Source organism: Pezoporus occidentalis, unplaced genomic scaffold, assembly GCF_034315485.1.
Source record: "Pezoporus occidentalis ecotype Australia unplaced genomic scaffold, CSIRO_AGI_Poc_V1 ctg362, whole genome shotgun sequence".
Lineage (NCBI taxonomy): Eukaryota > Metazoa > Chordata > Aves > Psittaciformes > Psittacidae > Pezoporus > Pezoporus occidentalis.
The window spans coordinates 241,316-254,160 of record NW_026915614.1 but is presented as its reverse complement, the minus strand read 5'-3'; the positions used below and the strand labels follow the sequence as shown (position 1 = coordinate 254,160).

General features: G+C 58.1%; 1 protein-coding gene across 1 annotated transcript; it reads right to left on the bottom strand.

The window, feature by feature from the left end:
• Positions 1-811: 811 nt before the first annotated feature.
• LOC134169969 (bone morphogenetic protein 8B-like) lies at positions 812-12,765 on the bottom strand. The gene is made up of 7 exons (XM_062630975.1): positions 12,339-12,765; positions 6,679-6,871; positions 5,115-5,263; positions 4,098-4,292; positions 3,397-3,476; positions 2,603-2,713; positions 812-1,144 (listed from the first exon to the last, which is right to left on the bottom strand). The coding sequence occupies exons 1-7, from the start codon at positions 12,763-12,765 to the stop codon at positions 995-997; spliced, it is 1,305 nt and encodes a 434-aa protein (XP_062486959.1). The 3' UTR covers positions 812-994.
• Positions 12,766-12,845: the final 80 nt, after the last annotated feature.

The following is a 12,845-nucleotide window of genomic DNA, read 5'->3' as shown; positions in this document are numbered from 1 at the left end:
AATGCAGTCAGCAGATCAATTCTTCCCCAAGAAGTGGGACCTTTCCTCGGGAAGCAGGGCACCGGCACGGGGCAGACCTGATGCTGGTGGGTTTGTGGGGATCTTTGCCTGTGGCTAGGCCAGGATGTTTGTTCAGTGACACAAGGTTCCCTGGGTACCCGAGCTGCGAGGCCAGGCCCTTTCCTTTTAAAAGCAGAGCAAATAAGGGAGAACCGTGCAAACAGCGCGGGGAAGCTGCGGTCCCAGCCCCACTGCGAGCCCCCGGGACGCGGCCAGGGGTGAGCGCAGCCACGCTCCCATCCGGGGCGACGCTGCCTGGCCCCAAACCTGCATCCCACCAGCTTGGCAGGGCTGGGTGTGGGCAAACAGCGACCCTTTTAGGCAACGCTGAGTGTGTTTTCGTTGCGAAACCGCACGCCCTGAACAGAGCGCTGCTGTGCTGTGGCATTTCTCAAAGCACGCAGAGCAAGGGGAACTCCCTGTTTGCTTTCCAGACGAGGTGTTGATTTTATAGCAGTGTTGTAGCTCAAGGTGCATTCTGAGTTTCGTTTCTCCCCCCTTCAGGTTTATGAACCTGAAGTAAACAGGAGCAGGGGGAGCAGGGGAAGCAGCCGGCTCCTGCCTGCTGCTGTTTTCATTTAGGGGCCAAGGTGGATGGACGGGACAAGACTCAGCTCCATCCCACAGCAACCTTGTCCTCATTACCCCTGAGCCCCAACTGCCTCCATCAGAGACTGCAGCGAGGGGAAAACACATCAGCCAGAACCAGCGCACACATAACCAGTCACAAATCCTCCCTTTCCTCTATATGGATGTGTCCCATGAAGTGCAGTAAGAGAATAAGAGCTCTATATTATTTACATCCACTTCTAGGAAGGGGTGGGAGGGGGTTATTTTTATTACTCATTATTCTGAACGGGCGTTGCTAGGATGCAGCCCATGGGATCCCACATCCCCGGTGTCGCGTTGCTCCGGTGGGCACGGGACGCGGCCGTCAGTGGCAGCCGCACGACTTCACCACCATGTTCCGGTGCTTCTTGAGGATGACGTTGTTGTTGCTGTCGTAGTAGAGGACAGAGGTGGCGCTGAGCTTCGTGGGCGCACAGCACGCCTTGGGCACGGCCTCGGGCTTCATCAGGTGGACCTAAAGGATAGATGGAGCCCTTCAGTGATCCGGGCAGGAGGAAAGCATGGAACCAGCTCTTAACTGCATGAAAAGCCTGCGTGAATGGGGAGATTATTTCCAGCTTCCTGCAAAAATATTTACCCTGAGCCTTGGGCAGCCCTCGCTGCAGTTTGTGTTGGATCAGGGCTCGGGGCACTGCAAGGGCCAGGCAGCCCCTGCAGGAACCTGGCGTTTCTGGGCTCTTTTCTCCCTATAAATAAACGTCAATAAATGGCTAAAAATCAATGAGGGCTGTGCCAAGCTTCCCTGTGTGCTTTGCTGCTGCAATAGGGATTCTCCATCAGGGCTCAGCGCTGCCCCGCATTGAACCCATTGCACCTCTCTGACCGCTCCTTCATGCCCGGCTCAGGACACCCGTTATCCCAGGCATCCACTGCAGGCTGCTGGCCCCTGCCTTCACCCACCATGTGCGACTCATTTCGCTCTCCCGGCTCGGAAGTCCGGGATTTTCCTGCCCAACGCTGCTATTTGCAGCACGGGCTGGGGCTGGCACCGCTCCTGTGCCCCAGTGCTTCCCAGAAGGGCTGGATCCGGGTGCCAGGTGAGTCACATCCTGCCCGAACGGCTCTGGTTTGGGAAGAGCGTTGGGTTCGGAGGTGCTGGGTGGGTGCTGGGGCCCCCTCCCCGTGCTGCAGCATCGCACCCAGCCCCAGCAGCTTCATTAGCGCGAGGATTAAACCCGCCTTCAAAGTCTCATGCGAGGCCTTGGCGCTCCCTGTAATTACCCCGGAGCTGGTGTGGCCTCTGCCATTGGGAAATGCAGCACTCACAGGGCAGGAAATTCCAGACATTAAAAAGCACTGGCTGGGATGCGGGATGGGTTTGGGAAAAACGGGGCGTTGAAGCCTTCCCGCTTGGAATCTGCTGAGCCCGAGGTTTGGGCGCTGAGCCGCAGAGGTGCTCCCTGGGGACCGGGATGAAACCCTCATGTGGCTGGTGAGGAGGATGCTGGAGACACGATGCCCTTGGTGATGGGGAGGAACTGGGGGCTCCTGTGAGCACCGGGGCTCATCCCAGAGCCTGCTCCAACGGGACGTTGCTGTTATCCCAGCAGAAAGCACCTGCTTTTACCCTGCCTGCTGCTGCTAACCCCCAGCGGGATCGTGTCAGTCACAAAATCAAGAGGTGGAGGAGCACCAGCACTACAGCATCCCCTTGTTAGGCCCCTAGGGCTCGGGTCAATGGGCAGAGCTGCTGACCCGGTGTGCACTCATGCTGCTCTCTCCGTGTTTGCCTTTATGGCCCCTTGTGCTGAGCCCACAGCAGGTGCCAGCCCATCCAGATGCTTTACTGGGAGGTGCAGCTGAGCTGCACGCTCCAGCCTAGCCCCATTCCCTGCCCCAAATCCAGCTCTCCATTAGGACCCATTGGCCTCCAACCACTCCCTCTGTGTTCACCCCAGTGGCTTGCACTGACCAGGGACTGCAGGATGGCATGGTTGGTGGCGTTCATGCAGGAGTCCAGGGGGAAGGCGCATTCCCCCTCGCAGTAGTAGGCTGAGTACCCCTGCGGAGCGATCACCCAGTCCTGCAACATACAAAGGGTTTTCCCTGGTTATCATGGAACCATAGAACAGTTTGGGTTGGAAAGGACCTTAAGATCAGCCAGTTCCAACCCCCCTGCCATGGGCAGGGACACCTCACACTAAACTATGGCACCCAAGGCTCTGTCCAAGCTGGCCTTGAGCACTGCCAGGGATGGAGCATTCACAGCTTCCCTGGGCAACCCATTCCAGTGCCTCACCACCCTCACAGGGAAGAACTTCTTCCTTAGATCCAATCTAAACTTCCCCTGTTTCAGTTTGAACCCATCACCCTTCATCCTATCACTACTGTCCCTAATGAAGAGTCCCTCCCCAGCATCCCTATAGGCCCCCTTCAGACACTGGAAGCTGCTCTGAGGTCTCCACGCAGCCTTCTCTTCTCCAGGCTGAACAGCCCCAGCTCTCTCAGCCACGGGCTTCACCCTTTCTGTGCCCTTTCATCCATCCCCTCCTGCCAAACCACCCCCATGGGCTCCTCCCCGGGTGGCTGTGCCAGCAGCAAGGGTTCAGTTTGGTTTTCCCACTGAACCATGGGGCACCGGTGGCGTTTGGGGTTGTGGCGATTCCCGTTTGCTTTCCCAGCTCCCGGATGGGGCTGCCCCGCTCTGCTGCTGGCCATGGGCAGCAGCATGGGGTTTGGTGTTGACTTCTCCCCATAGACAAGTACCAGCCAGCCGAGGTCCTGGAAGCTGACATAGAGCTCGTGGCGCCGGCAGACCTGCCGCCCATCCGCAGCATGGACATCATCTGTGGGAGAAGGGGACAGGCAGCATCAGCCCCCTGGTACCCGCATCCTGCATCCCACCCTCCCCTGCAGCCACCCCGCTCAAGGGTGCGATAGAGCAGTCCCCATGATCCTAGTCCAGAAGAACAAAAGAGGAGCCCCTGTGGTTGCATAAAGGGAAAAGAAGCTTCAGACTGGCCAGAAATTTAATGCTCCAACACTGGGACCATTGGGACTCAGCCTGGGAAGGGCGAAATCCCAGCTCTGCTCTCCATGGAGGAAACCCTTGAGGGTTTTCCAAGGTAAATGGGGTTTGGGAGGGCTGGGGCTTCCCATTCTCCTCCTGCCTGAGCAGCTTCCTTGGGGCTGGGACACCCTCCTGGGGTGATGCCCTCCCAGGGCAGCTTCAAAGCCAAGAGGAGCGATGCAAAAAGTCCAACGTTCAGGTATCCCGAAACTCCCCCAAAACCTCATTTCCTCGAGGGCATCAACCCCAGACCCACTGCAAACAACCCCAACCCTAAAAAACCAGACCTCTGCTTCTCCTGGGGCAAAATGACGGGGCAAGCTGCTAACAGAAGGTCTCTTGGTCACGGCAGTGTTTTCCATAGGGAAAACCCTTTCTGTCCCCACAGATCTCTTACCGAAGATCCCCGGCAGCTTGTTGGGGTGCGGGAGGTCGTTGCTCTTCTTGTGCTGCCGTCGCCGCGGGGCTTTGGCCGCGCGTGGGACGCGTGCGGGGCCGGGGCTGGCGCGGAAGAACGTCACCATGAAGGGCTGCTTGGAACGGGGCCCCCGGCGCCCCAGCAGCCCCGCAGAGCCCGGGTCCACGCTGTGCCCTGCGGGGACAGCACCACGCAGGGGTTTGCTCTCGGAACCACAGCCTGGTTTGGGTTGGAAGGGACCTGGAAGCTCCTCCAGCTCCAACCCCTGCCACAGGCAGGGACCCCTTCCACTCGAGCAGCTTGCTCCAAGCCCCTGTGTCCAACCTGGCCTTGAACACTGCCAGGGATGCCAAAGAGGAAAGAATGCAGGAAATATGCAGCAGAGAGCTGCGGTTTGGGCATCCCAAGAGGCTGGACCCTCCTGCTCTGCTGCCGTTGCCCAAGGGGTGTATGATGTATGTTACAGCCTCATATTCCCCATGCAATGGTCATAATAGAGCAATTCAAGGATTAAAACCAAGTGCGACCCAACTGACTGATTCTCCCCTTTGTCACTGGGGAGGAAAGCTTGGAGGGAAGGGGATTGATGAGGCATTTACATCCCATGGGTGATTTCCCCCATCATCTGTGAGAGGTGATGCCCTTTGTGTGCCTGTGCACCTGCAAAAGGCATCTTTGGAGCAGATGTGAAGCTGTGGTCACAGGAGGGTTAATCCTCCCGCACACACAGGAGGATACCTCCAGGTAAGACATTCATTAAGCGCTAATGGGGTTATTAAAGTCCACACAGGGAACCCCATTAGCATGAAGCCTTTGGGAGGCTCTGCCATCAGGCCCTGCCTGCTCCTGGTGCCGGCTTCTCCATCACATCTGGAAATCTCTGACTGCATCCAGATGAGCTCCACCACGGCCTGAGCGGCACCAGGAGGGCAGCAGAGAAGGCTCCAGGTCCTGGGATCTACCCCCCCCATGCTGTCGGTGCGCAGGCACACTCACCATCGTCCGTCTCCACATAGAGCCGCAGCCCCAGGTTGTATTTCTGATCCACTAACCAGTGGTTGCTGGCGGCCGTGACATCAAACACCAGCCAGCCCTCGGTCCCAGCATGCAGGTCCTGCGCGTCCAGCAGGAACAGGTCAGACTCCCTGCAGGAATGGGAGGGAACAGGAGTAGATGAGTAAACAGCACCCAAAGGGCACCAGCACCACAACAGTTCATGGCAGTGGCTCCCGGTGCCCGTGTCCGTACAGGTCCCGGTGTAGCAGGTCAGGAGGAAAGCTCCCAGCGCCTCCGGCTCTGCCCGGCATGGTGGTGACACCCTGGAAAGGCATCTTCCCAGCCCCAGCTGCTAAACCGGGATGTGGCGTTGCCTGCTGGGAAAGTGTGGGAACGGTGCAGCTTCTGTGCTGCTGGTATGGTGATGGGAAGGGGAAAACCTGGGGCTGGGGCAAGGCCCCATCCATGTTTCCTTCCTCACCATCTTTATTCTTATTCCCCCTTCCCATCCTCATCTCCATTTCCATTCTCATACCCAGCAGCTTCATTCCCATTCCCACCCTTATCCCCATCCTCATCTCCATTCCCATCCTCATCTCCATTCTCTTCATCCCCATTCTCATCCTCTTCATTCCTATCCACGTTCCCATTCTCATCTCAATCCCCTTCCTCATCTCCATTCCCATCTTTGTCTACATTGTTTTCATCCTCATTCTCATCCTCTTCATTCCTATCCACATTCCCATTCTCATCTCAATCCCCATCCTCATCTCCATTCCCATCTCCATCCCCATCCTCTTCATCCCCATTCTCATCCTCTTCATTCTTATCCGCATTCCCATTCTCATCTCAATCCCCATCCTCATCCCCATTCCCATTCTCATCTCAATCCCCACCCTCATCTCCATTCCCATCCTCATCCCCATCCTCTTCATCCCCATTCTCATCGTCTTCGTTCTTATCCGCATTCCCATTCTCATCTCAATCCCATTCCTCATCTCCATTCCCATCCTCTTCATCCCCATTCTCATCCTCTTCATTCCTATCTGCATTCCCATTCTCATTTCAATCCCCATCCTCATCTCCATTCCCATCTCCATCCCCATCCTCTTCATCCCCATTCTCATCCTCTTCATTCCTATCCGCATTCCCATTCTCATCTCAATCCCCATCTTCATCTCCATTCCCATCTCCATCCCCATCCTCTTCAACCCCATTCTCATCCTCTTTATCCTTATCCACATTCCCATTCTCATCTCAATCCCTATCCTCATCCTCATCCCCATTCTCATCTCAATCCCCACCCTCATCTCCATTCCCACCCTCATCCCCATCCTCTTCATCCCCATTCTCATCGTCTTTGTTCTTATCCGCATTCCCATTCTCATCTCAATCCCCATCCTCATCTCCTTTCTCATCCTCTTCATCCTTATCCACATTCCCATTCTCATTTCAATCCCCATCCTCATCCCCATTCCCATCCTCATCTCCATCCCCACCCTCTTCATTCCCACCCCCATCCTACCCCCACCCATTCCCGCTCCCATCCCCACCATCCCGTCACCTGTTGGAGTGCTCGGCCGCGACCTCGTACACGCTGACGTGCAGGGTGCTGTTGCCGTGCCGGCTCACTCCTCGTGCCTTGTAGATGCGGAACTCGGCGGCTGTCACCGACTCGCCCGCGGGCACCTGGGTCAGGTCGAACCTGAACTCCTTCCAGTACGGCTTCGGCGAGAAGATGTCCCGGTCCTGCTCCACTGCGGAGCCAAGGGGTCAGGATGGGACCTCCGTGTGCCGCAGGTCAGAGCCTGCAGCATCCCCACAACCCACGTGGGGACAAACCCCGCTGGCCCCAGGCTCTTCGCCCACTGCCTGCACCTGCCCAGCGCTCCCCTCCCAAGGGTTTTAATCCTCATAGGTTGGGTTGGAAGGGACCGTAAGGATCACCCAGTTCCATCAATCTTGGTGCAACCTGTCCCTCTTTCTGCACACATCCCCCCAAATTTATTTTGCTGTAAACCCACCAGCCTCCCAGCCCTATTTCTTTTGTATGAATGAACGATGTGAAATGAAATAAAACAAAACAAGAAAAAAGAAATAACAAATCAAAAATGAAATTAAACAAAAAAGAAATAAAATAAATAAAAGAAATGAAAGGAAATAAAATAAAATAAAATAAAATAAAATAAAATAAAATACTGAAATGCACAAAGGCTTGGTTATAGTGGGAGCACAGAGAAGCTGCCCCTTGTGCTGTGGTTTGGGGGCTGCAGCCCTTCGCAAGTCTCCAAAGGGTGAAAAATATATCCAAAACCTCAAAATATCCCAGAATCCCAGCCTGGTTGGATTGAAGGGACCTTAAAGCTCCTCCAGCTCCAACCCCTGCCACGGGCAGGGACACCTTCCACTGGAGCAGCTTGCTCCAAGCCCCTGTGTCCAACCTGGCCTTGAACACTGCCAGGGATGGGGCAGCCACAGCTTCTCTGGGCACCCTGTGCCAGCGCCTCAGCACCCTCACAGGGAAGAGCTTCTTCCCGGGATCAGCAGCAGCAGCAGAGCTCTGCCCAGGTGCTTCCTTTGAAAACTAAAACAAAAACTCAAAGAAAGAAAAGTGTGCGCTTAAAACGCATTGTTTTAACCCATTCCAGGCAGTAAAACCATTCCAAACGGAGCACACCATAAAGCTGCTGGTTTCTATGCGGGGGAGCAGCACGTCGCCCCAAACCGAGCGCTGAGTTTCTGGTTATGCATCCTCAGGTCTTTTATTTTTCCCTCTTCATGTTTTTTTCCCTTTTCTTCTCGGTTTTTCCCTGTTTAAAGCCCCACGTTCCCTCCAGCTCCAGCCTCACCACAAGTCATGGATAAAAAAAGCCTGGGAGGATGTGGAGAGCGCTTCCTGCTGCGGGAGGCTCCGGCTGCGGGCAGGAGGATGCTGGGGAGCCAGCTCCAGCCCATGCACCCCTCGGGGGGGGTCACATCAGTCCCCCGGCCCTGCTGCAGCCCCTTGGGCTCTTTCCTGCTTTCCCATTTCTTCCACCAACCCATCGCTGGTGCTTTAATGCTCCTGGGCCATTAGAGATGCTCCTGAGCCCGCTGGTGCCTCATGGCTCTTGCAAAACTCTTGGATCCCACCAAAACACAACCAGAGGCATCACCTCCATTTCCTCCCTGTTAACCCACAGCAGGACATCCAAGGGACAGCCGGGTACAGAGTGGGGTCCCCTTGAGTATTTCTTGGGTCACCCCATTGAGCCCTGGCATCAAGCAAGACTCAACCAGATGAAATCACTGCACCATGCTGGTGAGCCTTGCATCCAGGGAAAGGCAGGGGGGAATTATGGCCAAGAAGGTCACAGGGACCCAGAAACACAGAAACAGGGTGGGCTTTGGCACCGGAGAACAGTGAAAACCTTTGCTAAAGAAGGAAAGTTCTCTGTTATGTCCTGAGAAGCTGTGGCTGCCCCATCCTTGGCCGTGTTCAAGACCAGGTTGGACACAGGGGCTTGGAGCAAGCTGCTCTAGTGGAAGGAGTCCCTGCCCGTGGCAGGGGTTGGAGCTGGAGCAGCTTTAAGGTCCCTTCCAACACAAACCAATATGAAACATCCCCATCTATGTGATGGAGGCGTCCAGGGACAAAGGCATTGATGGGGGAGCTGGAGGGGTGGGAAGCTCAGGGACACCTGGCCAGGAAGGGGGAATACTAAAGGAGTTAGTTGTGCACCTTAATGAACCAAATGAGCTGGCCTGAGCAGCAAGCTGCCTAGAATTTGGGATAAGACTCAGAGGAATCCCTGCTTCCTCTGCCCTTTTGTGGTGCAGGAGCCCTTTGGAAGGGCAGGACCAAGGGGGAAACATCCTCTCGTGCACTGATACGGGGTTAGTGCAGCAGATGAGGGTGATGGGCACGGACAGACAGCAAACATCAAACTGCAAACAGCAAACAGCCACCAGCCACCCTAGGTGATGACCAGCAGGTTGGAGTGGGTTTCACATCACCGTGTTTTCTGGCCGGACCATAAACACCTACACAAGCACAGCCCTGCAGCGGGGCAGCACCCGGCGCATCCCCAACTCACCCAGCACCCTTTGCCCAGGTGGAAAAGTGGGTGCTCAGCGGTGCTGGTGCTGGGGTGTGCGGGAAAGGGCCCCCCCTTCCCCAGCCCGGAGCCGGTCCTGCCTGGGCAGCGGCCATCGATTGGCGGTGGTTGACTCAGCGGCTCCGCAACCCTCAATTAGCCGTGGGCGGATGATCCGGATTGCGGATGAGACGCACTAAAAACACCCAGCCCAAGCTCTTCGCTCTCCTTGCCCCCTCCTGTGGCATTTCCCATCTCGCCCCTAAGAGCTGCTGAGTCTTTCCCCAGAGCTGAATGCCAACGCCTCTGCTGCGGGCTCCCACCACCCCACCGCTGGGAGAGAAACAGAAGAGAGGCATATATAAATGGCCATGGGACCATGGCAAGGGGTGCCCAGCTCTGGCTCTGGTGTATGCCAGCCCACTCCTGATCTCTTCCCAGAGGTGGGGTGATGGGTGATGGGGCCGCCTGCCCTTCATCCCGCTCCCCAGGTTATTTTGAGCTGCACTTTCTCATTGTGAACTTGCTCTGTTGCTATAAACTGCGCATCAGTCGTAATTACTGGTCCTGGCTGCTCCCAGTGGTCCCCATGATCATTTCAGACACTAAATTAAAAGGAAATGCCAGGATATTCAACCACATCAAGTGCCCTGGGTCCCAAAATAGGTTTAAAAGAAGATGCAAGGAAGATGCTATCCTTTGCTTGCAAGCAGGAAAAAATAAGCTTTCCGAAGCAGGGAGAGAGCCAGGAGTTATCCTGAGCGCTTCCTCCATACTCCTGAGATGAAGAGCAGGAGCTGCAGGACACAGGGCCCAGTTGCATGGGGCCGTGGGGCAGCTTGAGCCCCCGTTCCATCCCCCAGCCCTACAAAGAGCCACCGAGGGCAAGGTAAGGGAAGGAGGGGACGTGTGTCATGGTGCTGATGGGGGACTCCGGCACACTGTGAGCCACCTCCTCATCTTCCCATTACAACCCCCTGCTCCATGATTACACCCTGCATGGAATCGTGACTCACGGCTGGTGGCTCAGCCAAGGAGGAATCAAAAAGCCCATCCTTACCCTAGGCCTAAAAACACAACCCAGCCTCCAGTCAGCACCCAGGAATAGCACAGGTCAGGCTTGGAGGGGTTTTTCTTTGTATCAAGAAGGATGGGCCAGGCTGTTGTGGCTGCCCCATCCCTGGCAGTGTTCAAGGCCAGGTTGGACACAGGGTCTTGGAGCAAGCTGCTCTAGTGGAAGGGGTCCCTGCCCGTGGCAGGGGTTGGGACTGGATGAGCTTTAAGGTCCCTTCCAACCCAAACCAGGCTGTGATTGTACACTCCACCATCACCAAACCCATCCGAGGGTGCCTGTCACCCGGAATGCCCCCAGCAGGCAGTCGGGGAGCTCTGCCTGCCCCAACCGGGACCTGTTTGTGCTCCGGGGAGGTTTGTCATCTCCCCTTCCCAGGAACAAGGTGTGCCGTTGGGAGCCGTGCTCCGGCCCGGCTCACACAGCCCTCTGCGGGGTAGCTGGGAGCAAAGAGGTCCAAGTGCCCAATGGAGCAGCGACTTACCCCATTTGCATGTCCCATCAGGGTAATTGTGCAGCAAATTATGCATGCAAACGAGAGCTAGCCTTCTCCCACAGACATTAATTTAATTAACATGAAGGGACTGACAAAGCCGCAGAAATCAAAGCCATTCAAATTGAAGGCTGGAATTGTGTTCCCCAACTCTCCCGGCTGCTCCAGGAGCACCAGGAAAGGGAGCGGCGCCAGCACCCCTGTGCCAGGCACCACTGCTCCCCAGCATCCCCCTCAGCATCCCACCCTGGTTGTCATCAAACCTGGTGTTTCTGTGTTGTCCTGAGGCTGAGGGGAGCTGGGATTTGATGCCCTGGTGTCTGCCTCCCTCGGTCTCAGCTTCCCTGGGATGCTGAGCTCCTGGAATCTCCTGGAGGATTTCTCCCCATGCTCAGAGCACTGCCTGTGGGCCTCGAGAGGTGCTGAGGAGCAAAGGGGACCTGTGTGGTCCTCGGGGGTGCTGGAGAAGGCACTTTCCCCTTGCAAACCCTTTGGCACACCATGGTGCAGGAGCCAAATCCAGCTTTGCTTCAGGGAGGCATCCCTGAGCCCGGGACACTGGCTTACTGACACCCCCTGCCCTGCTTCTTGTCCCTCAGCCTTTGCACAGATGCTCCCCAGAAGCCTCATCGTGCTTGGCCTGCTCAGGGACACCCAAACACCCCTTAAAGAAGCAAACAGAGGCAGTGAAAGGATCTGTATCCAAATGCCTGGCCTGAGCATCCTGCTGGGGTTGGATCACCCAGGTGCCTACCCTTACGAGAGGACCCCTCATGTGCCAGCACTCACATCCCTGCTGATGCTGGTTGGAAATTGGAGGGTCTCTGGAGCCTGACGTTGCCCACTATCCAGCTGGATGAGGTTCCAGCAATAATCAGCATCCTTAAGGATTTTACTTTGAGCCCTGCTTCAATGTCCCACCGCGGGTAACTGACTTCATGCCGCTGCTGTCCCACCTGCGCGCCTGCAACCGGTTCATGTGAGCCCACTGAGATGGGGCCAGGGACCGTGGTGCCCTCTCCCAGCACCCCGGGGTGCACCCCGCGCCCACCGCGCCCCTCACAGCGCGTTATTAAGCTCAGCTCCTTGCAAAAGCCCCGTTGCTGAACGGGGATGCCCTGGGGAGGCACCGCCACACCGGGGGATGCTCGGAGCCGTCGGGTCGCCAGCCTCGGTCCCCTCCCGCAGCCGGAGGCCGAGGTTTGCTCCGCGGGGTCTGGGTCGGGCTCGGATCAGCCCGGGCTGGAGAGCTCCGTGCCGTGCCCAGCCCCGACGGTGCCGCCGCCGCCCCGTGCGCCCCGTCCCGCTGTGCGCTGCTCCCGGTACCTCCCTGTACTTTCCGGTGCCTCCGCCCGGGGTCCTGCCCCCGGCAGGCTCCGGTCCTGTCCGCGGGCTCTGATCTGCCCTGGTCCCCCCACCGGCTCCGTCCGTGCGCCCCGGTCCCCCCCGAGCATCCCGGTGCCTCCGCAGGCTCCGGTCCCTCCGGTGCACGCCGGCCCCAGCGAAGCCGCTTGGATCCTTCCCGCACTCCGCTGTCCCCCCCCCCTCCCCCGGCTCCCCCCGGTGCTCCCGGAGCCGCTCACCCACGTTGACGAGGCTGACGACGGTGTCGGCGCGGCTGACGACGCTGCCGGGCGGGGGGCTCTGGGTGCTGAGCCCGGTGAGCACCGGCCGCGACACCGCCGCCTCCTCCTCCTCCTCCTCCGCCTCCTCCTCGCCGGCCACGGCGTGGTACAGGTCGAGCATGAAGAGCGGCGCGGCGGCGGCGGGGCCGCGGGCAGAGGGGGGGTTCCGCGGCCGGGGCCGGCCCGGCAGCCCCAGCACGGCCAGGATCTCCCGCTGCACGTCCCGCCGCTCGCCGCCGCTCAGCCGCCGCTGCAGGAAACCGGCGGCGTGGAGCCGGCGGCGGAGGACGCTGCCGCTGCCCAGCTGGCAGAGCGCGGCCACGGCGCAGAGCAGCCACAGCGCCCGCAGCGGACCCCTGCCCGCCGCCCCGAGCCCCGGCCCCATCGCGCCACCGGGCCGGCCCCCCCCACCCCCCCCAACCCGGTGCGGTGCTGCCCCGGGCACGGGCACGGTCCCGGCCCGCC